This window comes from Balaenoptera musculus, chromosome 1 (assembly GCF_009873245.2).
Source record: "Balaenoptera musculus isolate JJ_BM4_2016_0621 chromosome 1, mBalMus1.pri.v3, whole genome shotgun sequence".
In the NCBI taxonomy this organism is placed as follows: Eukaryota; Metazoa; Chordata; class Mammalia; order Artiodactyla; family Balaenopteridae; genus Balaenoptera; species Balaenoptera musculus.
Window position 1 is genome coordinate 117,886,424 of NC_045785.1, and position 24,644 is coordinate 117,911,067.

A 24,644-nucleotide genomic window follows, 5' to 3' on the forward strand; every position below is an offset into this window, starting at 1 on the left:
AACTCACACACTCCTTCCCTCCCTCTCTCTCTCCTTCCTTCATGTACTACTCCTTCCTCTCCTTCCTTCTTTGCTCCCCCTGCTTCATTTTCCATCTTCTCATCCCCCGACGGTCTCCCCCTCCTTCCCGCTCTCTGTCTTACCCTAGTTTGGAAATGCAGCCGACCTCTGAGCCTGCCACCATTGGATGCCAGGGGCTGTCACTCTGCGGCAGGAAGAGCTCCTATTGGTCGGGCTGGAGGCTGGTAAGGAGCTGACTATAAAAGGTGGGGCCGACGGAAGCTCGCGGAGCGGCTCTGACAGGACAGGGTCGGAAGGGGACTCCTGGCACGGAGCTGAGCGCCCGGAGCTGGGGTGCGGGCACTGGAGCAGCGGCTCTCCGCACTAACTCTCCTCGCCTCGTCAGCGGGGCCCCTACCTCAGAGCCCGGCAACTCGCGGCCGTCGCCCGTGCAGCCCGAGTGCCCCTTGTCTCCCCTGCACGTGTCGCGCCCCGCACGCCCCGTCTGGCCGCCGCGATGAGCGAGGTGAGAGGCGCTGCCCGGCCCCGCCGCTGCGGACTAGGGCTGCGGCGCGGGGAGGCCGCGGCTCGGGGTCCCAGGGCTGCGAGGGAGGGTGCTGCAGCCCAGAGCCGCTGAGAATCCTCCCGGGACGCCCCCTGCCTCTCTGGGAAAGCTCCCACCTTGGAGTGCTGGGGAGCGATTGGAAGAGGGAGGCTTTAAGTTCCCTGACTGTCGGTGGAGATTTTGGAGGACTGGAATCGACTGTAGAATGGGAGGGCTGAGGTCTCAGGTCGTAAGTTTTATCCTCAGGATACTGCCCTCTGCATAGGTCTTACTGCTCCGAGGTTACTCGGGCTTCCCTTCACTCCCCTGACTTCTGAGAAAAACATTAGCTTCTGTCTTCCCTCTCCTAGGGCTGTATTGCTTTTACACTCCTTATGTAGCATTCAATGGAGAACTCCAGCCCTCGCCCCCTGGGGTGGCCACTTCGCCCCTTTTAGGAAGGTGGCATCCTACCCTCCACTCATTCAATCAAGAACCAACCGTTGGAGGGACCATTCTGATATTCAGAAGCCTTGTAGTGGGGGCCTGTCTGGCTTCTGGGGAGATGTCCCCTTCAAGATTAGACCTCCTTCTGCAGCGCTTGTTACACCCTGAGTCTCCACAGGGTCCGTGGTCATCCGAGCCAGACCCAGTCCATTAACTGTGATTTCCTCTATTCAAAGAACACCGTCCATCCGTGGGGGTCAAAGCAGAGACTGGGAAAGACCTCTCCCATTGTTTGACTGCATTTGTAGGCATCCAGAGACAAGGATCTTCCTTTCTAAGTGAAGTCAGTATGGGCAGTGACATTACAGGCTTGCTCTCTGCAACCCCTTTCCTAGTACCCAGGATCTTGTGTTAAATCCAACATCTCAGCTATATGCCAGATCCCAGCTCTACTGCTTACTAGCTATGTGGCCTTAGGCAAGTTTACTAAACCTTCCTCTGCTTCAGTGTTTTATCTGCAAAATGGGGGTAATACTGGTTGTTCTAATGATTAAATGAGATAATATATGCCAAGTACTGAGAACAGTACCTGGCAGAGAGTAGGCACTCAATGTATGTTAGCTATTGTTATTATCTCCCTCTCTCTTTTAAAATTTTTTTTAGAGTATTTCAGAAAACTAGCATGAGAAGGCTCAAGGATACAAGGTTAGTGAAGGGGTAGGACCCTGTAGCCGAGGTCTCAGTTTAGATCTTCATCTTTAGTAGGAGCTCTGCTGGCTCCTACCAAAAGCTCTCGTCCAGGGAGCCAATTAGTGCCAACTACTATGTTTTGGTTGCCATGTCCACTAAGTTTATCCTGGAAAATTCAGCTACTCTGGGGGCTGCAGATGAACTAAAGTGGTTTCCTGTCCCTCAGATAGTTGTGACCGTGACCACAGCAGCCTTTCAGAAAGAAAGAAAAGGAAAAAAAGATTCAATCTTCTTTCCTTTTGCTTCTTTCAGCCCTAATATGAGAAGAGAGGTTTTCTTTGCCCTCTTTTCACTGAGGTCTAGAGTTCAAGGCCCCCCTAGTGTTTCTAAATCTGAAATTTGCAATTCAAGCCATCCCCTGGAGGTTTGTGATCTGAAGTCTATGCCAACATGAAGATGTGTGGTTAGCCTGTGCTTTTTGGGGGAAGTGCACAGCCCCTCTGTAGGATACACTACAGGGGCTGAGATTTAGGGTGATATTTGGTGGAGTGACAAAGCTATCACAAAGCAGTGTCAAGAAAAATAATTTGGTGTTTGAGGGGAAAGTCAAGTCTTGACTTAGCAGCTGTACTTGACTAGCCTCAATCAGGAACTCAGTAGAATGATGAGAGTGGGATCCTTGGATGAGAAGTAACTGACAGCGTCTGCAGGGCTGCCTGGCCTCCCAGGCTGTCAGAGTGAACTGGTCCTAACTAGCAATTTAGCCGTAGAAGCTGCCTCCTAATACAGAGCTGAGCCTGGCTTCAGGGATGAGTATTTATAAAATCCAGAAGCAGCCACCTGGGCTTACACAGAGATCAGCTGTCTCTGAACCAGATCCCCAAAGGGCCTCTGCTTCCCTAGAGGCCAAGATCCAGCCTGTTTTCTTCCTCTTGTGAAAGCTGTGAAGAAAAGTGGAAGTGTTGCCCGGAGCTCTGAAGCTCTAGGGAGACTCCAAACTTTTTTATTTCTCTCAGCCCAGCCCCAGGGGTCTTCTCTTTCAGGCTGGAGCCCTAGCCCAGGAAAGCCCTGTGCACTCTGAATCTTATGTAAGCTTCACCTCCCCCACCTGCTTATTTTCTTGCTTCAGTGAAACTGCATGAAATGAGAGAATTTGGGATCTCTTTAAGAGATTCCCATTTCAAACGAAGAACAAAAATTGGGGAGGGGGTCTCCAGACCTAGAGGAAAAGTGTAGGGTCCTGGTGACGCTGCTGGGGAGGGTCTCTGGTTATTCTTTCCCTTCCTGGCTCTTTGCTGTCACTCAGTACTGCAGCAGAGCATTTCCCTGTGAGTGTGTGTGTTCGTGTGCAGAGGAGCTGCAGGGGCTCATCTCCAGCTCGTCTGCATTCACAGCTGCAGGCAGGACTTGATTGCTGTGAATCACAGTCTATCTCTTATAGTTTAATAACTTTTTGCTAGTTTCGGTGAAGAATGGGGCTGGGAGATGCATTCAGTCCCTGAGGGCTCTTTCCTATAATCCCTTGTCATATGGTGTAGCTGGTGGCTTAAAGCACACTTGCAAGTTCTTCTGTGATCCTGTTGCACTTCTCAACTGTAAAAAGCCCAGCTGGAGGCATCCCTTGGTCCAGCAGTCATTCTGCTGAAATGGGGGTTATGGATGACTGGTAACTAGTTCCATGGTGTCTGCCCCATAGTGTCTGTCCCCAGGCTGGCAGGGGATGGAGCAAGGGACAGATCAGTTAGAAACCTCACTAGAACCAGTACTCCCTCCCTTATTATTCTGCTTGCTGTCCTCTTAGGTAATAGGAATGGGATATCACACTTTGGGGATCACATTCTCCTTCCTGTGCATATCTGCCTGAATCTACAACCTTCTCCACAATGGAAGTTTGATCAGGGTGACATCATTCTGTTATGTCTTCTGTGAACCATTTGTTAGGGAACCTGGTAGGGACTTGGAGGAAATCCAAGTTTCTCTCTTTCTCTCTCATTGGTATTTTATTATGATGATGATTATATTGGACATATAAAACAGAAGAGCTTGATATTGGAAAGCCTTCCACCTCTAGAAATATCTGTCTTCTGAAGTAAGAGAAACCAGAATTTGGTTCTAGAGCTTGCTTATCCCTTTCTTAGTCACCAGTTCAGGTTGTTGGCTTTAGCTGCATGAGCAGGAGACTCTGGTTGATAAAAGTGGATGACTTTGTCAGCCTGTGACCTGGGAATATAGACGAGTCTTCTTCCTAAGCTGCAGCTGTGATCAGTAACACCTTAGAATGTCAAGTCTCTATAGGGTCAGGCACCGTAAGTATTGTGGCTGGAGTCCGAATATGCAAACCTGATGTGTCTTTCATGTCTGTCCATGGAGAGTCTTAAGTGATGACAGTGATGGAGATAGGGCTGCAAAGGCAGAGGAGGAAGTAGGATCAGGTCAATCAAGACAAGTCACTACCTTGTCTTTTCAAGGTAGTGGTTCTATGAGTGCTTCCCCCTGTTTTCTTTCTGTTTTTCTATAGTTCCAAATTGTCTTTCATGAGTCTATGTTATCATGGAAAAAATAAGCTTAGTTTTGCAAAAATCCTTCTATCTAGAAGAAATACAGGTATTTTTTTTTTTACCAAGAAAATCTCAAATAATATATCAAAACATTTTAGCGATATAATTTCAGATTTGTCAAGGAACCCTAAAGATCGTCTGGTCCAATCTTCTCATTTTACAGATGAGGAAACTGAGGCCCAAACCTTATCTAAGTTTACACAGTATTAGAACCAACACTGGGGCATAGAACTGCTGCCTTCTTATCCCCAAAGAACTTTCCCTAAGACTCTTTTAACATGTGACTCCAGTGATAGAATGATTTAATTTACATGCAACTTTGAAGGAATATATTACAAATACTTTCTATAGGAGATCTAAGCAGTGTGATTTAATAAATCCTGAGCAAGAGGATAGAGAGAGAGGAGAGACCAACATAGGATGATATGTATCAAAGGGGTAAATTTTGGTAGAATACTAGACAGGGTAAGCACTATTCTTCCTATGCAAGACGACTAGTCACCTTAAAAGTGGGTGCAATGAATGTGCTGAAGTGGAGTAGGTAAGTTAATAGGAGTGTAGGAAGGGGGAAGTCTGGAGGTCCTCTTTTCATGCATTCTTAGTTTCTGGTGTCCATCACTGATTTCCATAACTGTAAAGCATCAAGGACCAGAAGGAGAGGTTTTCTTTCAGAAAAGAAAGGAATGAGCAATTCTCTTAACTCTAAAGTATTTGACTTGGAGGATCCAGCGTAGAAAACAGGTATCTAAGTAAAATTGCTGTACCTGATAATCAGACAGGCACTGAACATTTACTTCTCCTTCATTTGGCCACTTGACTTCCAAAGAGAGTACAAAGGCTTTGGGAGGAGAAATCTAGAAGAGGGAAAGAAGAACACATTAGGCTGGCAAAGTAAGTGATGAATACTAAGTGCATGATTTTCTAAATCCGTACTCCAGACCTACTTCTCAAAGTGGCTTGACTTGCCCCAGAATTATTTTACCTGTAAGAGTAAGCCAAGTCAGAAGCAGATCCCAAACCACCCTTTCTAAGAAATCTGCATCCCTGCAGGTGCCTAGACCTCATCACATTCTCCTCCCTGAAGCCTGATTATTGTTTAATTCCAGGCTGACGCCAGAAGGCAGGCCCACCTAGGTTTCCCAACCCCCCATCCAGGGAAAAGAGGTGCCATTTACCATTCTGTTGTCCTTGGTGCTGCCTCCCTCCCACACAAAGCCCTCCAGCTGAGTGTTTGCTTTGTAGGCTGTGGTGGGATTAATACGTTTATTTTGGGACAATAACGCCATGGGTGGGATGCACACTGAAGATTACAGTAATAAATGATGCTTTGGCACTACTCTCTCTCCCCCACCCCCTACCCTCAGTATGAGGTGAAGGCACAGTTCCAAGCTGTGTGCAGAGCACCACAAATAACTACTCATTAAATTGTGGCAGCCCATGCTGGGGGGAAACGGGCGGGGGCTGTTGACTCACCGCATACCATGAGCTGGCATAGCCAAAGAATTCTGCCTGACTCCAGTGAGGGGTACTGCTATTTCAGGAAACAGGGGTGGGATGGCTGAGGGGGGAAGGACAGACCAGGGGGCTTGGGAGCTCGGACTGCTTAGGTTCTATTCCTGTCTCTAAGGTATCTGGGTTATATTCCATGCATTAGGAAACATTAGGAAAAGAATGTGTGTCTGTAGAACCTGGAGTAAGGATTCCTAGTTCTTTTTCTATTATTATCTTGAGGGTGACCTTGAGCAAGTCTTTCTGAAGCTGTTTGAGGACTGCAGCTGGTTGCTGCACTGAAAGAATTGAAACAGTTCCAACAGTGCTCCAAAAACAGCAGTCCAGGGTCTTTCAGGGGCACCAGGGGATCCCAAAGGCCTCTCTAAGGATATTTAGCAGTGAACTTCATTTATCATTGGGGGAGAACATGTCAGCAGGGATAAAAGGGTCCCTGGGGGGCTGAAGCCTCTTTGTCACTACTTGAAAGCAAATGCACTAATGCCTTTCTCCCTTCACTTTCTGCATCTCTAAAGCAAGCAGGGAGCTTACAAGGCCTAGGATTTATTTCAATACTAAGGCAAGAAAGGGGTCTTTGGGGCTCATGTTTAGGATTTTTAGGATTCAGGCCCTTTTTAGATTTCCCTGCCCTGGACTATAGGACAGTATTCTGAGTCCTTGTGCCTATTCATCTGAGCTAAGTGATTCTAACAGTACTATAATATGTATATGACGTGTTTTCATTTGCCCAGCATCCAAGCTATATCATGCAAAAGCACAGTATATGTGATCCAGATACAGTGAGGTGCTCCTTTGTTCCTGTCTGTTGCTGCTGCTAACAACCTGTGATACCTCTTTAAAGACCCCAGTGGGATGAGAAGTATGGGGAAATCTGGGTAGTTTACCTTTCCCATGGTTAGTTCTAAATTGCTGCTTGGAACAGAGGGGGTGACGCTATCTTGCCTCTTCGCGTGACAATGGTTGCTGTGGCAACACCATTAAAGATGAAAGAGACAAAGAAAGGAAGAAATGCAGCCTAAGAAGGGGGCAGGGCGAGTAGGACCTAGAGTTATAGGGTACCTATTCCCCAATAGTGACAGCTATAGGGAAAAAGCACCTAAGTCGCTACCACTTTGACTATTTTCAGGTGCTTTGCCAATACTAACAAACTATCCTTCTGAGGCAAGGAATGGATTTACAGAGTCATCTTTCTGATACAAAGGATTGATTGAGGAGATATGGTCTATTTGCTCCTGAGCACTAATCATCTTCTCCCTGTGGCCTACCAAAAAAAAAAAAAAAATAGGGTGTGTTTGTGTCTAAGGGTTCTTTGCAATGAAACATGAACACTAATGGAGGTGCTGTATTGGAGGTCCCCTCTGGTACACCTCTGACCTGGGAGTAGTTCCAGGAGGCTCCAGGGTTACAGACGTGGGCAGCTGCTATACAGAATACAATTTCTGCCCAAGCAGACTATTGTTGGGCCCTTTACCAAAGGTTTAGAGCTACTGTCAGCATTTTTGGGGACAGACATTGAGAATACAGGGAGATTGTGATTTCCAGGGTTGGTTTAGGGTAGAAAGAGAACAGTTATGAAACTCCTTTGGTAGCAGAATAAGCCTCAAGGGCCCTTAGAGCCATCCCAGGTATTCCCTTCCTCCTTCAGTCTCACTTAGTGAAGATATACTCTGTGGCAGCTCTACTCTTTGATTCCAGACCTTGAGCCAGGCAACAACCCAGTAACTTGACCTATTCTTATATTCAATCCAGAGTTACATTACTTCAAAATAATAACTATTTATTTTGATATATGCTAGGTATTTTGCATACATTTTTTCTAAGTCTTTTCACCTTTTAGGATAAATATGTTTTCTCTTCTGCAGATGAGATGTCTGAGCACAGCAAGGCTAACTGATTTACCCAATGTCACACAGCTAGTAATGGGAGAGCTGGGATAGTCAATGCAGATCCAGGATATGAACTCGGATCTGTCTAACTCTACCTAATATGACATATTGCTTCCACCAGGAATTTGAGGCTTGAGAAAATTTTAATTCACGTAAACAAATATCTACTGAATACCTACTATGTGCAAGACATAGGTTGCAGTTACTACAAGTGATGCACAAATAAATGGACCGTGCTTTCAAGGAAATGGACTCTGGTGGGGTGGTGAAGTTGGGGAAGGAGAGGTAAGACAAATACACAGTAACTATAATACAGGTAACATGAAATACACTCCTAGAGAAGATCTTCCCCTTCATCCTCAGCTGTTTTTCAGGCACATCTACTGATGTGAGGAAAAGCAATGACCTGGCTTCACAATCTCTGAACCAGCTACAGAATGAGGCCCTCAGTTATCTGAAAACAAATTAGACTTCAGAAATCGTGGTGAGGTGGCAAATAAAGCAGAGTAGGAGCTCCCTTCATTTGTTCAACATATGAGTTTATATCGTGCTAGATCCTGGGACTACAGGAGTGAGTAAGATAGACACTGACCTTACCCTCATAGCAAGTTCCTCATAGGAACTCGCACAGAAATGGAGGAGACAGACATTAAATATCTAATCAATAAATTATTATTTAATTACATTAGTAACAAGTCCTACTAAGGAGAAATACCAGGTGCTGTGAAAACTTATGAGGGTCCTAGCCTAGTCTGGGGAGCTAAGAAGGGCTTCCTGGAAGAAGGAACCCTTAAGGAGAGCTCTGAAGGATAAATAGGAATTAACTAGGTAAAAGGGGAGCAAGGGTAAGGGAACCATGTGCCAAGATCCTGAGGTGAGAAGGAACAGAGATGAGGTTACCGAGGTAATCAGAGGCTGCATAATGTAAGGCCTTTTAGACTGTGTTAAGAATTTTCTTCTAAAAAAAAAGAATTTTCTTCTTTATCCTAAGAGCATCAGTAACCTCTTGGGCTATTACCGTGGTCCACATAAGAAACAACTGTGTTAGGATGGTGGAAGTGAATGGATTAAGAGATATTTGGGAGATAAACTTAATAGGACTTAATATTGAATTGGATATGCAATGTGAAGGAAAGAAAGGTGTCAAGAACAATTTCTAGGTTTGTGACTTGTACAACTGGATGAAATGGGGAATACTCGTAGAGGACTAGGTTGGGTAGGTAGGATTATGAATTTAGTTTGAGACACAAAGAGTTTGGAGTTTCCATAGAACATCCAAGTGGAGATGTTTTAAACCTCAGAGGAGATTTCTGGGATAGAGGTATGCAGTCTGCCCTCTGCATCCACGGGTTCCACCAACAGCGGATCGAATTTCTGAATCTGAGGATGCAGAACCCATGGGTACTGGAGGGCAGACTGTACTGTGCCATTTTATGTAAGGCACTTGAGCATCTGTGGATTTTGGTATCCCTGGGGATCCTAAAGCCAATCCCTCTTGGATACCAAGGGAAAGCTGTACATTTGAGCCGTCAATGGCATTCTGTGCTGTTCAATATGGTAGCCACTAACCACATGTAGATATTTAGCTTATTAGTTATTAATAAATTATTAACTTATTAAATAAATTTATAAATTTTATTCCTCAGTTGCACTAGCCACATTTCAAAATGCTCAATAGCCCCATGTGCCTAGCGGATGCCATATATTGGACAGCACAGATATAAAACATTGCCATCATTGCAAAAAGTTCTTTTGCAGGGGTCTGCAAACTTTTTCTGTAATGGGCCGGGTAGCAAGTATTTTTGGCTTTGTGGGCCCTGTGGCCTCTGTTGCAATTACTCAACTGTGCTATTGTGGTGCAAAAGCAGCCACAGACAATATGCAAACAATGGGCATGGCTGTGTTCCAGTAAAACTTAATTTAGGAAAACAGGCCGTACACCAGATTTGGCAGTGAGCAGTAGATTGCTGACCACTGTTCTATTGGATGGTGCTGTATAAATGATAACTGAAGTCATAGGTGCAGATAAGATCATCTAGGAAAAGAGAACAGAAAGGAGCCTAGCCCTAAACCTCGAGAGCCCCCAGTACTTAAATGTTGACAGAAGTGTCCAGAAAGATAGGAGAAAAACCAGGAAAAACTGTGATGTCCCAGGAGCCAAGGAAAGAATATGTGTCAAGAAAGGTGAAATGATTAACAGTATTGAATGCTTCAAGAGGTCAAGCCAAGTGGAGCTGAAACTTTTGCATTTGATTTCTTATCATAGAGCACATTGGTTTTCTAAAGAGGCATTTCAGTGGAGTAGGAGTAGAAGCTAGGTTGAAGTGGGTTGGAGAGTGTGTGGGAGGTGAGGAAATGGAGACAGTAAGTGTTCTGAGAAGTCCAGCTATGAAAAGAAGAGAGACGTGAGAGACCCTGGCTCCCACCCCTTCCCCAGTCACCTGTCTACTCTACCTTTCTAACTGCTCCTTCTCAGTCTTGGCTAGCTTCTTGACCTCTCAACCTTTTTTCCCCTTAAAAAAATAACTTATTATTTAATAACTTATGTTACTTGTATAACTTAATAAGTTAATAAGGTATAACTTACATGCAGTAAAATGTACTTTTATCTGGATATAGTTCTGTGAATTTTGACAAACATATACATCATGTAACTGCCACCACAATCAAGATATACAGCAGTTCCATCATCCCCAAATTCCCCCATTTTCCTTTATAGTCACCCCTCCCATGACCTCAGCCCTTAGCAGCCACTGATCTGTCTGCTGTACCTATAGTTTTGCCTTTACAAGAAATGTCATATAATTGGAATCATACAGTATACGTGTAACCTTTCGGGTCTGGCTTCTTTGCTTAGCATAATGCCTTTGAAGTTCATCCATGTTGTTGTATGTATCAGTAGTTCATTCCTTCTTTAATTGTTGAGTAGTATTACATTTTATGGATGTATTACGATTTGTTTACCCATTCCTCAGTTGAGGGACATTTGGCTGTTTCCAGTTTTTGGTGATTACAGGTAAAGCCGTTATGAACATTCACTTACAAGTTTACGTGTAGACGTACGTTTTAATTTCACTTGAGTAAATACCTAGGAGTAGGATTGCTGGGTTGTACGAAAAATGTACACTTAAGAAACTTCCACACTAGCTGTTCCATCTTACATTCCCACCAGCAATGTCTGAGAGTTCCAGATACTCTGTATCTTTGCCAGCACATCGTATAGTCATTAAAAAAAAACCAACAAAAACACGTGTGTGCATCCATGCGTGCATGCGCGCGCGCACACACACACAACCCCCTCAAAACAACAACACAAAAAACATTCTAATAGGTGTATAATGATATCTAATTGTGGTTTTAATTCAAATTTCCCAAATGACTAATGATATATATATGTTCATGTGCTTATTTGCCATCCATCTATCTTCTTTGGTGAAGTGTCCAAATATCTTGCTCCTTTTTACAAATTGTATTCATACTATTGAGATTTGAAAGTTCTTTATATATACTGGATACAAGTCCTTTATCAGATTTGTGATTTGCAAATATTTTCTTCCAGTCTGTAGTTTGTCTCTTCATTCTCTTAGGAGTGTCTTTCAAAGAGCAGTTTTTAATTTTGATGAAGTCCAATTTATAATTGTTTTCTTTTATGGATTGTGCTTTTGGTGTATCAAAGAAATCTTTGCCTACCCCAGGGTTGCAAAGATATTTTTCCCCTGTATTTTCTTCTAGAAGTTTTATAGTTTTAGGTTTTATATCCATTTCAAGTTAATTTTTGTATAGGGTGCAAGATATAGATTGAGGTTTTTTTGCACATGGCTATCCAATTGTTCCAGCACTATTTTGAAAGGACAACCCTAACATTTTATTTATTTATTTATTTTTATAGATCTTTATTGGACTATAATTGCTTCACAATACTGTGTTAGTTTCTGTTGTACAACAAAGTGAATCAGCTATATGCATACATATATCCCCACATCCCCTCCCTCTTGAGCCTCCCTCCCACCCTCCCTATCCCACCCCTCTAGGTTGGTGCAAAGCACTGAGCTGATGTCCCTGTGCTATGCTACTGCTTCCCACTAGCTATCTATTTTACATTTGGTAGTGTATATACATTGATGCTACTCTCACTTTGCCCCAGCTTCCCCCTCCCCCTCCCCCCAGCTTCCCCCTCCCCCTCTCCCCATGTCCTCAAGTCCATTCCCTATGTCTATGTCTTTATTCCTGCCCTGCCACTAGGTTCATCAGTACCATTTTTTTTTAGATTCCATAATATATGCATTAACATACGGTATTTGTTTTTGTCTTTCTGACTTACTTCAGTCTGTATGACAGACTCTAGGTCCATCCACCTCACTACAAATAACTCAATTTCATTTCTTTTTATGGCTGAGTAATCTTCCATTTTATATATGTGCCACATCTTTATCCATTCATCTGTCAATGGACATTTAGGTTGCTTCCATGTTCTGGCTATTGTAAATAGTGCTGCAATGAACATTGTGGTACATGTCTCTTTTTGAATTATGGTTTTCTCAGGGTACATGCCCAGTAGTGAGATTGCTGGGTCATATGGTAGTTCTATTTTTAGTTTTTAAGGAACCTCCATACTGTTTTCCATAGTGATTGTATCAATGTATATTCCCACCAATAGTGCAGGAGGGTTCCCTTTTCACCACACCCTTTCCAGCATTTACTGTTTGTAGATTTTTTGATAATGGCCATTCTGACAGGTGTGAGGTGATACCTCATTGTAGTTTTCATTTCCATTTCTCTAGTAATTAGTGAGGTTGAGCATCTTTTCATGTGCCTCTTGGCCATCTGTATGTCTACTTTGGTGAAATGTCTATTTAGGTCTTCCACCCATTTGTTAATTGGATTGTTTGTTTTTTTGATATTGAGCTCCATGAGCTGTTTGTATATTTTGGAGATTAATCCTTTGTCCGTTGTTTCATTTGCAAATATTTTCTCCCATTCTGAGGGTTGTCTTTTTGTCTTATTTATGGTTTCCTTTGCTGTGCAAAAGATTTTAAGTTTAATTAGAACCCATTTGTTTATTTCTGTTTTTATTTTCATTACTCTAGGAGGTGGGTCAAAAAAGATCTTGCTGTGGTTTACGTCAAAGAGTGTTCTTCCTATGTTTTCCTCTAAGAGTTTTATAGTGTCTGATCTTACATTTAGGTCTTTAATCCATTTGGAGTTTATTTTTGTGTATGGTGTTAGGGAGTGTTCTAATATCATTCTTTTACATGTAGCTGTCCAGTTTTCCCAGCACCACTTATTGAAAAGGCTGTCTTTTCTCCATTGTATGTTCTTGCCTCTTTTGTCATAAATTAGGTGACCATATGCACGTGGGTCTATCTCTAGTCTTTCTATCCTGTACCATTGATCTATATTTCTGTTTTTGTGCCAGTACCATACTGTCTTGATTACCGTAGCTTTGTAGTATAGTTTGAAGTTGGGGAGCCTGATTCCTCCAGCTCCGTTTTTCTTTCTCAAGATTGCTTTGACTATTCGGGGGTTTTTGTGTGTCCATACGAATTGTAAAATTTTTTGTTCTAATTCTGTGAAGAATGCCATTGGTAGTTTGATAGGGATTGCGTTGAATCTGTAGATTGCTTTGGGTAGTATAGTCATTTTCACAATATTGATTCTTCCAGTCCAAGAACATGGTATATTTCTCCATCTGTTCACCCTAAACTTTTAATACTGGGGTTCCTCAAGGCATGGTCCTAGACCCACTTCTTTTCATTCTAGTTGTGGTTGAAGAAGGAATTCAGATTGAGGAAGATTTTTTTTTTTTTTTTTGGTTTTAAAAAAAGGAAGAGGTTTTATTTATAAGCAAGTCAAGAGAATTGATTGTGAAGATTCCTGAGGAGGAGAAAAGGGGAATGGGATCTAAAGCTCGAATGGAAGGACGAGACATCATCTGAATGCTGATAAATGCCCTGGAAGGAGGTATGGGGTCAGGAAAGGGAGGATATTGCTGTGTCATTTCCCTCTCTGCAGTCTCTCAAAGTCTGAAGACAAAAGACCCCTAAGCCAGCAGACCTCTCCTTTTCCTCCTTCCACACTGGAAGGGAGAGTCCACAACTTTGAACTGCAGAGGAAACAAAAGTATACTCATGGGGAATTGGCAGCTACTGCCAAGATGATGGAATGGAACATTGGAGCACATCAGGCCCAGAGGTGAGGAGAAAAGGAACACAGGAAGGTAGGCAGGGAAAGAAACTAGGGCCCTCTAGGGAAAGGCAAGAGTTGATGGGCCTCATAGTTGCTAATTACATGTTGAGAAGTAAGAAACATTTAGTCCTGTGTAGGCAGTGAGGCTGAACTGAACCAAGCTTCAACTCACTAGAAACTTGGAATAACAGGCTTAAATGTAAGCAAGAGAGTCATTTGAAATGGAAACCAATAGGATGATCCTTCACATGGAATTCTCAGAATCTGAAAGGCTAGCATCTGGCCCTGGGAGTGAAGAACACATACACAGGCTACGGCTAACCCCCAGGGGTCAGCCCGGTATGTGTCAGGAGGCCCACTGGACAAACGTCAAGATGAAAGCCAGAATCAGCATGGCTAGCTCAACTAGCAGAGCAGGAATCTGAGTCAGTAGGCAAGGTCTGGGATCAGGTTCTCAAATTACAAGTAAGCTTTCCCCATATTGGGAGGACAGGACCCTCTAGAGTGTATATCAAGAAAGTGTTGGGGACTATGGATTGAGAGACTGGTCCTTGAATACAGCTGCCTAACTGTGGGAATGGAAGGAAATCATGATCTCTAGGACTTTCCTTCTTACCTAGGGATTACTCTGCTGTGTGGGAGAACTTGTCTATTTAAATCAGTTTCACACTGGACATCCGTCTCATGTGGTATGTATGTACCACATGCATACACATGCTTACGCCTTTGGCTGGAGACTGGGATACAGCATAGAATAATGTTCAAGAGGGTGGACTCTGGAGTCAGACCACCTTGGTTCAAATCCTGGCTTTGCTACTTCTTAGCTGTATGACCTTAGGCAAGTTAATTAACCTCTTCTGGCCCTTAGTTTTCTTATCTGTAAAGTGAGACTAGTAACAATACCTATATAATAGGGCTGTTGTAAGAATTCAACGTGTTAAAGTACTTAGAAAAGTGACTGGCACAAAGTAAGTATTATATCAATATATATGATTATTAATAAGATGAGGTGGGGTGGCATTCTAAAGTCCTTGATTTCTTCCAGTTCCCCTAGATGGGTCCCATAAGGAAAAGGAAGGATTTGCTAAACCATTTCCCTGTTGTTATTTCTGGTCAGAAGAGCTCAGTATTGAAAGAAGTAGAAGAGCACCTGAGAGTTTCCAGTAATCCATACCTGGCTAGAATGAGAGGCTGAGAGAGAGTGGCTGAGAAACGCTCACCTGTCACAGCTCTTGTGGGTAAGCACTGATCCTCTGGAGTTGTGAGTTTTTGTAAGAGACAGTCTTACAGCACATGTGGTTTCTGGTTCATCCAGAGTGGACCTCCGTGCCTCCTAGGTTTAGAAATATGGTTAATCTGATGGCTGTCAGATGGATGCACCAGAGGACCTTGATTCATCTAAAATTGCTGAGTTTCTGGAAGATACACAGGGGGGTTGGGGCAGAGACCAGGGACCAGTAAAGGGCTGAGTATGACGTAGAGGGTGGGAGCTAACAACCTGTGACCTAACTGCCCCCACCTCCCACCTCAGCAAATCACTAACCACTAAATCCAGAAATCCATAGTGTTCAGAGTAGCTATTTGAGAACTGGCTGGAGAGGGTACAGGGAGGAGGGGCAGGTTGAAGCCCCAGCGTATTACTTTTTAGCAGAAGGTGTGAGAGAGATTTCAAGGGGCATTGTGAGTAATAGGGGTTTTCTTCTCCTTTACAGAACCGTTTTCTAGTCTCCCTAGTGACCTCTCCTAAATTTAAGCCAAATGGAGCTGAGAACCCCTGGGTGGCTAGACAGCAGCTGAGCCATGGCTCCATTACAGGGTCAGTAATCTCAGGAGAGACTCAAGAAGGTGACAGCTGGCAGGGCGGAGGGAAAGGGGTGGCGTGTGAGGTTCAGTCCTGACAAATATTCCTGCTTCGAGGATTCTCAAGGTTAGCTGATATGAGAAGGAAGGTAGAGGAAGGGACAGCTACTCCAGGGGAGATGCTTAGAACTGGGGTCCAGATTTTCCTCCAAAGGGGAGGGATGAAAGAAAAGAATTGGTGGATTAAGGGAACAGGCTTAGAGAGAGAGAGAGGGATAATGGTTAAAGCAAGGATCAGATTCAGGGATTTGCTGGCAATAAAGAAAGTAGGATTTGAAGTCAGAGATCATGGGACTGTAGAACTTGCCTCTTGACCTGAGACCCTCTTGTCTGGACTATTGACTGTTATCCTATTACTAAACACCCTATCTATCTCATGCTTTTGCAGTGTGGACAGACCTCTTGTGATGACAGCGTGCCAGTGTGGAAAGTGTCACCTAGCTAAGTACTGGGTCATTACATTGATCATGTGCCAAAAAAAAAAAAAAAAAAAAAAAAAAAAAAAATATATATATATATATATATATATATACTGACTACAGGAAGATCATGGGAAAAGAAAGAGTAATGAGTGGCCAGTCTCCCAAGAGTCTCAGGAACAACCCTTCCTCTCATGGAAACTTTTTTTTTTTTTTTTGGTGAAAGGGGGACTAGCAGGTATTCCGTAGGGTTTGGGGAACACCCTTGTGCATGTTCTTTCAGATTTTTAAATAAAAATGTACATATACATAGATAAGCAATCAATATATTTTACAAAAATTGGACCATATCAACTTTTCTTTTTAAATTTAATTGTTTTTGGCTGCGCTGAGTCTTCGTTGCTGCGCGTGGGCTTTCTCTAGTTGTGGTGAGCAGGGGCTACTCTTCATTGTGGTGTGCAGGCTTCTCATTGCGGTGGCTTCCCTTGTTGTGGAGCACGGGCTCTAGGGCGTGTGGGCTTCAGTAGTTGTGGCTCGCAGACTCTAGAGCATAGGCTGAGTAGTTGTGGCGCATGGGCTTAGTTGCTCCGTGGCATGTGGGATCTTCCCGGACCAGGGATAGAACCCATGTCCCCTGTATTGGCGGGCGTATTCCTAACCACTGTGCCACCAGGGAAGTCCCTGGACCATATCAACTTTTAAAAACATTAGAGCAGGGCTTCTCTGGTGGCGCACTGATTAAGAATCTGCCTGCCAATGCAAGGGACACAGGTTCGAGCCCTGGCCCAGGAAGATCCCACATGCCACGGAGCAACTAAGCCCGTGCGCCACAACTACTGAGCTTGCACTCTAGAGCCTGCAAGCCACAACTACTGAGCCCACGTGCCACAAATACCGAAGCCTGTGCGCCTAGAGCCCCTGCTCCGCAACAAGAGAAGCCACGACAATGAGAAGCCCATGCACCGCAACGAAGAGTAGCCCCCGCTCACCGCAACTAGAGAAAGCCCGCGCACAGCAACGAAGACCCAACACGCCAAAAAATAAATTTATAAAAAACAAAACAAAACAAAAAAACATTAGAGCAGAAATTAACAGAACATTGTAAATCAACTATACTACAATAAAATTTTTAAAAATAATAAAAAAAAAATTAAATAGTTATTTTATAACTGTCTGCTCTCTCCAGTACTTTGCAAGATGCTAGGAATACACAAATAAATCACAAGACTTGAAAAGGCGGTATAAATGTGACCAATATATCCTTTGAAAATCACACATGATCATTAAAGCCATCTTTGGCCCAAATTTTAACATCCAAAAAGATGGGATTGTCCATCTACCCAACAATTTTTAAATTTGTAATTTATTTTAAAAGACACTTCCCTATCAAACATAGCACTGCATCAGCGGTTTTTATCTTTATTTATTTATTTTTGGCTGCGTTGGGTCTTTCGTTGCTGCACATGGGCTTTCTCTTGTTGCAGCGAGCAGGGGCTACCCTTCGTTGCGTTGCGCGGGCTTCTCATTGCAGTGACTTCTCTCATTGCAGAGCATGGGCTGTAGGTGCGCGGGCTTCAACAGTTGTGGCACATGGGCTCAGTAGTTGTGGTGCAGGGGCTTAGTTGCTCTGCGGCATGTGAGATCTTCCCGGACCAGGGCTCAAGCCCGTGTCCCCTGCCTTGGCAGGTGGATTCTTAACCACTGTGCCACCAGGGAAGTCCCAGCGTTTTTATTTGAATAATTTTTATTTTACTTTCAATTATTATTTTCTTCTTATTTCCCCCTAACTTTCTGTTAGAAAAATTTATCAGAGTTGAAAGAGTTGTTCAATGCACATCCATATCTTTTCCAGCTAGATTCAGTAACTGTTAATATATTAGCATATTTGTGTCAGCATGTGACGGTATTCGATCTTGTGGACATAGCACAGTGGCTAAGAGTGTGGAGTTGGTCTGCCTGGGTCCCAGAGCCAGTTCCACTGTTTTCTAGTAGTGTGGCTTGAACTTGGGCAAGATCTTTAACATCTCTAAGCCTGTTTCCTCAACTATAAAATAGGATGACATCTCAGAGATTTCAGAGGATTAAATGGGATAGGGTTTGGCGGATAATAAATGCTCAGGAAGTATTATTTGGGTACTTGTCTTATCTCCTCACTCAGCCTGGAAGATAGGGACAATATCTTGACTGGTTTTACTTTGTTTTTTAAAAATTTTTGGCTGGGTTGGGTCTTCGTTGCTGTGCGCGGGCTTTCTCTAGTTGCGGCGAGCAGGGGCTACTCTTTGTTGCAGTGCTCGGGCTTCTCATTGTGGTGGCTTCTCTTGTTGCGGAGCATGGGCTCTAGGCGTGCGGGCTTCAGTAGTTGTGGCACGCGGGCTCAGCAGTTGTGGTGAGCGGGCTTAGTTGCCCCATGGCATGTGGGATCTTAGTTCCCTAACCAGGGATCAAACCAGCGTCCCCTGCATTACAAGCCGGATTCTTAACCACTGGACCACCAGGGAAGTCCCTTACCTGCAGAATTTGACACAATTAATCACTCTCGTCTCCTTGAAATAGTTTCTTCATATGGCTTCTAAAGTACTATAATCTCTTGACTTTTCTCCTGGCTTCTTCTCAACTTTTCTTTTTCTTTTTTTTTTTTTTTAAACATCTTTATTGAAGTATAATTGCTTTACAATGGTGTGTTAGTTTCTGCTTTATAACAAAGTGAATCAGTTATACATATACGTATGTTCCCATATCTCTTCCCTCTTGCATCTCCCTCCCTCCCACCCTCCCTATCCCACCCCCCCAGGCGGTCACAAAGCACCAAGCTGATCTCCCTGTGCTATGTGGCTGCTTCCCACTAGCTATCTGTTTTACATTTGGTAGTGTATATATGTCCATGCCACTCTCTCACCCTGTCACATCTCACCCCTCCCCCTCCCCATATCCTCAAGTCCATTCTCTAGTAGGTCTGTGTCTTTATTCCCGTCTTGCCACTAGGTTCTTCATGGCCTTTTTTTTTTTTTCCTTAGATTCCATATATATGTGTTAGCATACGGTATTTGTTTTTGTCTTTCTGACTTACTTCAGTCTGTATGACAGACTCTAAGTCCATCCACCTCACTACAAATAACTCAATTTCGTTTCTTTTTATGGCTGAGTAATATTCCATTGTATATATGTGCCACATCTTCTTTATCCATTCATCTCTTGATGGACACTTAGGTTGCTTCCATGTCCTGGCTATTGTAAATAGAGCTGCAATGAACATTTTGGTACATGACTCTTTTTGAATTATGGTTTTCTCAGGGTATATGCCCAGTAGTGGGATTGCTGGGTCGTATGGTAGTTCTATTTTTAGTTTTTTTTTTTTTTTTAATAAATTTATTTATTTATTTATTTATTTTTGGCTGTGTTGGGTCTTCGTTTCTGTGCGAGGGCTTTCTCTAGTTGCGGCGAGCGGGGGCCACTCTTCATCGCGATGCGCGGGCCTCTCACTATCGCGGCCTCTCTTGTTGTGGAGCACAGGCTCCAGACGCACAGGCTCAGTAATTGTGGCTCACGGGCCCAGTTGCTCCGCAGCATGTGGGATCCTCCCAGACCAGGGCTCGAACCCGTGTCCCCTGCATTGGCAGGCGGATTCTCAACCACTGCACCACCAGGGAAGCCCCTATTTTTAGTTTTTTAAGGAACCTCCATACTGTTCTCCATAGTGGCTGTATCAATTTACATTCCCACCAACAGTGCAAGCTCTTCTCAACTTTTCTTATTGATTTTTCCACTTTTCTACAACCTCTAATCACCGGAATGCCCCAGGATTTGACCCTTTTCTCCTCTTTATCTGAACTCACACCCTTGGTGATCTCACCCAGTCTCATGGCATAAATGCCAACCACATCTTAATAACTCTCTAATTTATATCTCTAGGCAAGAGGCTTCTCTTTAACTCATCTTGAATATCCAACAGCTTATAAAAACATCTCCTCCTGGTAGACAATGGACTTGAGGACACGGGGGAGGGGGGCGGCGGGGGGAAGCTGGGACAAAGTGAGAGAGTAGCACTGACATATATACACACTACCAAATGTAAAATAGCTAGTGGGAAGCAGCTGCATATCACAGGGAGATCAGGTGCTTTGTGACCTCCTAGGGGGGTGGGATAGGGAGGGTGGGTGGGAGGCTCAAGAGGGAGGGGATATGGGGATATATGTATACATATAGCTGATTCACTTTGTTATACAGCAGAAGCTAACACAACGTTGTAAAGCAATTATACTCCCATAAAGATGTAAAACAAAACAAAACAAAAAAAACTCCTGGATAATTAGGTAGGCAATCTCAAACTTGTCCAAAAACAAGCTTCTGATCCTTTCCCTAATACCTGCTCCTCCTGCTGTCTTCTTCATTTCAGGAAATGGCAATTTCATTTTTTTTCATTTCCTCAGCCCAAAAACTTTGGAGCTATCCTTGAGTTGTCTCACTATGCCACTTAACCAATAGTCGTAGCTTGAAAATACAGTTGACCCTCTGTATCTGAGGGTTCTGCATCTGTGGATTCAACCAACCAAAGACTGAAAATACATATTTTTTTAAATTCCAGAAAGTTTCAAAAAGCAAAACTTGAATTTGCTGCAAGCCAGCAACTATTTGCATAGCATTTACATTGTATTGACAACTATTTACATAGCCTTTACATTGTATTAGGTATTATAAGTAATCTAGCTTTTAAAGTATGTGGGAGGATGTGCATAGGTTATATGCAAATACTTGCCAATATACAAATAAATGCCATTTTATGTAAGGTACTTGAGCATCTGTGGATTTTGGTATCCTCGGGAGTCCTGGAACAAATCTCCTGCGGAATCTGAGGGACAATTGTATACCTAGAATCAAACCACTTCTCACCACCTCCACTGACACCTTTTTGATCCAAGCAACCATTATCTCCTGTCTAGTTTTCTGCAATAATCGCCTAACAGATTTTTCAGCTTCCTCCCTAATGCCCCTTATGTGCAAATTGAAGGTTTCTAATGGCTTCTCATCACCCTTATGATAAAAGTCAAATTCCTTAAAAAGACTCCCAAGGCGTAAGAAGACTCCCAAGGTCTGACAGAGTCTGCCCCCACTCCCAGTTATCTCTGATCTCATCTCCATCTGTGGTTCCTCCCTCCTCCTCCTCTCCACTCCAGCTACGTTGGACTCATGCTATTCCTCAAACACGCTAGTCACACTTCCACCCCAGGGCCCTTAAAAGCTCTTGCCGACCATCTACAGCCCTTACTCCCTATCTCCTTCAGCTCTTGGCTCAGATGCCACCTTTCAGAGAGGCTTTTCCTGACCACTCTGTATAAAACTGTATTTCTCCATTCCCACCTGGCAGTCACTACCTCCCTTCCCTGTCTTTTCTCTATAGCACTTATCACCACTTAACATAATAATAATTTTGTTTATTCATTTGTCTATCTATATCCTAGAATGTAAACTCCATGAGGGCAGGGTTTTTTCTGTTTTGTCCTCTACAGTTTCCCTAGCACCAATCAATACTTGTTGAATAAATTTTGATGACTTTTCTCCCTCTCTCTGATCTCGAGACCCACTTCTTCAAAAGACTAAGGGATGTACCTGGTAGTAGGAGGGCTTGAAAATGATGATGGTGAGTCTACGGGGATGGCACCTTAATACTTCTGTGAATAGCTAATATTCTGATTTTTCTTTTCCAGCTGAACACCAAAACATCCCCAGCAACCAACCAGGCAGCTGGCCCAGAGGAAAAGGGTGAGTGGGGGTGGGCTAAGCAGTTTGTAGAGCAGGTAAATATAGGGACATGAAGACAAGTAGGGCTGTAAGCCTGGAAGCTCCTAAAGTCAGATGTAACAGGAATAAGAATGTGATAAGTGAAACAAAGCACTAGGTTAGGACTACTATATCTATAAACTTCCTTCCACTTTTTCCTAAGAAGTAAACCTACTAGAATTTACTCTTTGACTTTAGAAACTGGCTCTGGAATGCTTGGAAACAGGTACAGTGATAGGAAGAAACTCATCAAATAATCCCAGCCTCTGTCTCAATCAGAACTTTAGGGAAAACAGGGGAAAGTGAGTGTGCTCTGGGACTCTGAACTGTAGGATTTAGTAATAAGTGGTGATAGAAGACATTTGTCATCTTGGTTCAAGAGTTGCAAAGCTCCTGAGTACCTACTATAGCTAATTCTCAGCCCAGGTACCCTGACTCAAGCTTCTGGGAGAGTTATCAGGCATTCCTGGTCCTAGCAAAGATTGGGGGATGTCACAGAGTCCAGCAGAAAGTGGACTTTAACCACTGTATTTGGGGCCTGGGGCAATTCAGGTTTACTCATTAATGAATCTCTCAACTATCTGCAGGGAGAGCTGGCAATACCAAGAAGGCTGAGGAGGAGGAGGAGATTGATATTGATCTGACGGCACCAGAAACAGAGAAGGCTGCCCTTGCTATTCAGGGCAAGTTCCGGCGGTTCCAGAAAAAGAAAAAGGATCCCAGTTCCTGAATAACCAGCCTTACCCTTCACCTTGCTCCCTTCCCTCCCCTTCTCCACAGCTCTTACTCCCATGTATCTTTGTCTCTTTGTCCCTCAAGCTTCTCGTTGAGGCAAGTCCAACCCTTATACATTATTTTCTCTGGCCCCTCAAGCCATCGCAGCTGCAGAGGCACAAGGAACACAGGGAAGATGAAGAATTCAACAGGCAGCCACTTGCTTAAGGGTGGAACGTTTTCTCCTTGGGATACAGCTCCTTAATCAGTACCTGTGTCTGACTTATGAGGTTGAAGAGGAAGAGGATTTGAGGTTGAGAGAGGGACCCCTGACAATATGGGAGGGAGGGAAAAGCCTTCAGAGTAGGGTGCCCGAGGGTGGGTCATATGCCCTGTTCCACTGGTTACAACATTCGCACTTCAGGTAGCATTTTTCCCCTTCACATCCTTCTCATCAGGACCTCAACTTCCCTCCTATGAGCTAAGCCACCATGGGAACTGGAGCCTCCCTTTCCCCTGGGCAGACCTAAATCAAGCTGCTCCCATGTTAGTGCATGCTCAGTAGATTAGTTCCAAGGAAGGGAGACTGGGACTGGTAGAGACAAGGAAAAGTTTCCTTCATCGTCTAGTCTAGAACCGTAAGGGGCAGAAGTGGAAGAGGTTCAAGGGGCCACAGGCAGGGAAATGGGAAGATTTGGGAAGGAAATCGCCAATTGATTTGGGAAAAAAAGAAAAATGAAGGAGGAGGAGATCTCTAAGGACACAAGTTACTGCTGGTAAAGGTGTACTATATGAAGGATTCTTGGGGCTTTGTTAACCTGCCTACCTCTAACCCCTCATGCCTAGCCACCCCCAGAGGCCACACAAACCAAGTGACCCTGGTAGTTCCCACCTGCCCCACTGTGGAGTCAGAGCAGAAGTGGAACAGCCACTCTGTGTGATTTTAGCATGTTTAATAATTATGAAAACAATAAACAAAATCCTTAAATGGGGCCATTTGACCTCTACTTCTGTTTTTTCTTGGGAGGAATATGAATATAAGCCTGAGCTGGCCTCAGGGAGGGTGGTAGAGCAACTGCACGGATTACATGGTGGCTCAGGAAACTAACACAGACCGAAGCCCTCTCCTACCTTCCTTCCCTGACCTTGTCCTCACCTTGATTCACCACCCACATTGTCTCTATCTGCTGCTATTTCCACCCCCGGTGCTCCCCTGCAAGGGTGCCCATCTCCTTCCCTTTCCCCTTCCAGCGAGCACATGCTTGGTGGATCTGCCTCTGAAAACAAACCTGATCTTCCCTTCCTCCCTCTCCCCGAATGACCTGTGCTAGCTGTCCCTCCTGCTTTGTCTTCCTCCCACATCCCTCCTCCTCCCCTCCCACTGTTTTCTCAAACTTAGGAGAAGAAGCAGATGACTCTGGGTCAATATAGAGCACCACTGTCACGCTGAAGATTTTAAACCATGAATCAAATGGTGGCTTACATTGCTGAGAAATGATTTCTATACATTGAAGCCAGAAGCCAAATGCTTGAAGGTCGAACAAGGAATGCTTTCTCTCCCCCACTCTCCTCACTTCTTAGTACTGATTTAAGAATACAGAAGCTGGAATCATGCAGCAGCTCTGAGTAGGAAGCAAGGAACAATATCCCTGGAAGCAACCTATATTACAAAGTTTATCCATGCCTGACAAGCCATGGCTATAGACTATCAGGAGGATTAAACAGTAATTCATGGGAAGGCCCTCTTCTCCTGTTGCCAGAGACGAGAAGGAAATTTTACATTTGAAATCTGTTCTGAGGGCAGTATAGTGATGATGGTGGCTTTTAGTCCTGGACTCAGGGGCAAATAAAAGGATAACCTCATTGCCACACCAGGTGTGTGTCCAGTATGTCCTGGTAAAACAGGAGGATTCCCTGTTCTCTAGTTCCGCGGACACAAGATGGGGATTAACTGTACTGCACTTTGGTCTGCCCCTATTCACACTAAAGTAAAACAGATACTTCCTGTTCCTGGTGGTATGAGCTTCTGAGAGTTGGCTGGTGCTAGGGCAATCGT

At 43.9% G+C, this 24,644-nt stretch overlaps 1 protein-coding gene across 1 annotated transcript; it reads left to right on the forward strand.

The window, feature by feature from the left end:
• The first annotated feature begins 289 nt into the window (after positions 1 to 289).
• Positions 290 to 23,580, forward strand: PCP4L1 (Purkinje cell protein 4 like 1). The gene is made up of 3 exons (XM_036863692.1): positions 290 to 526; positions 21,802 to 21,856; positions 22,462 to 23,580. Exons 1-3 carry the CDS (start codon positions 518 to 520, stop codon positions 22,602 to 22,604), a joined length of 207 nt encoding a protein of 68 aa, XP_036719587.1. The 5' UTR covers positions 290 to 517; the 3' UTR covers positions 22,605 to 23,580.
• Positions 23,581 to 24,644: the final 1,064 nt, after the last annotated feature.

What these genes read in the sequence shown, in the direction of transcription:
- PCP4L1 (XM_036863692.1), top strand. An exon ending in AGCTGGCCCAGAGGAAAAGG is followed by an intron (nt 21,857 to 22,461) that starts GTGAGTGGGGGT and finishes AACTATCTGCAG; the next exon opens with GGAGAGCTGGCAATACCAAG.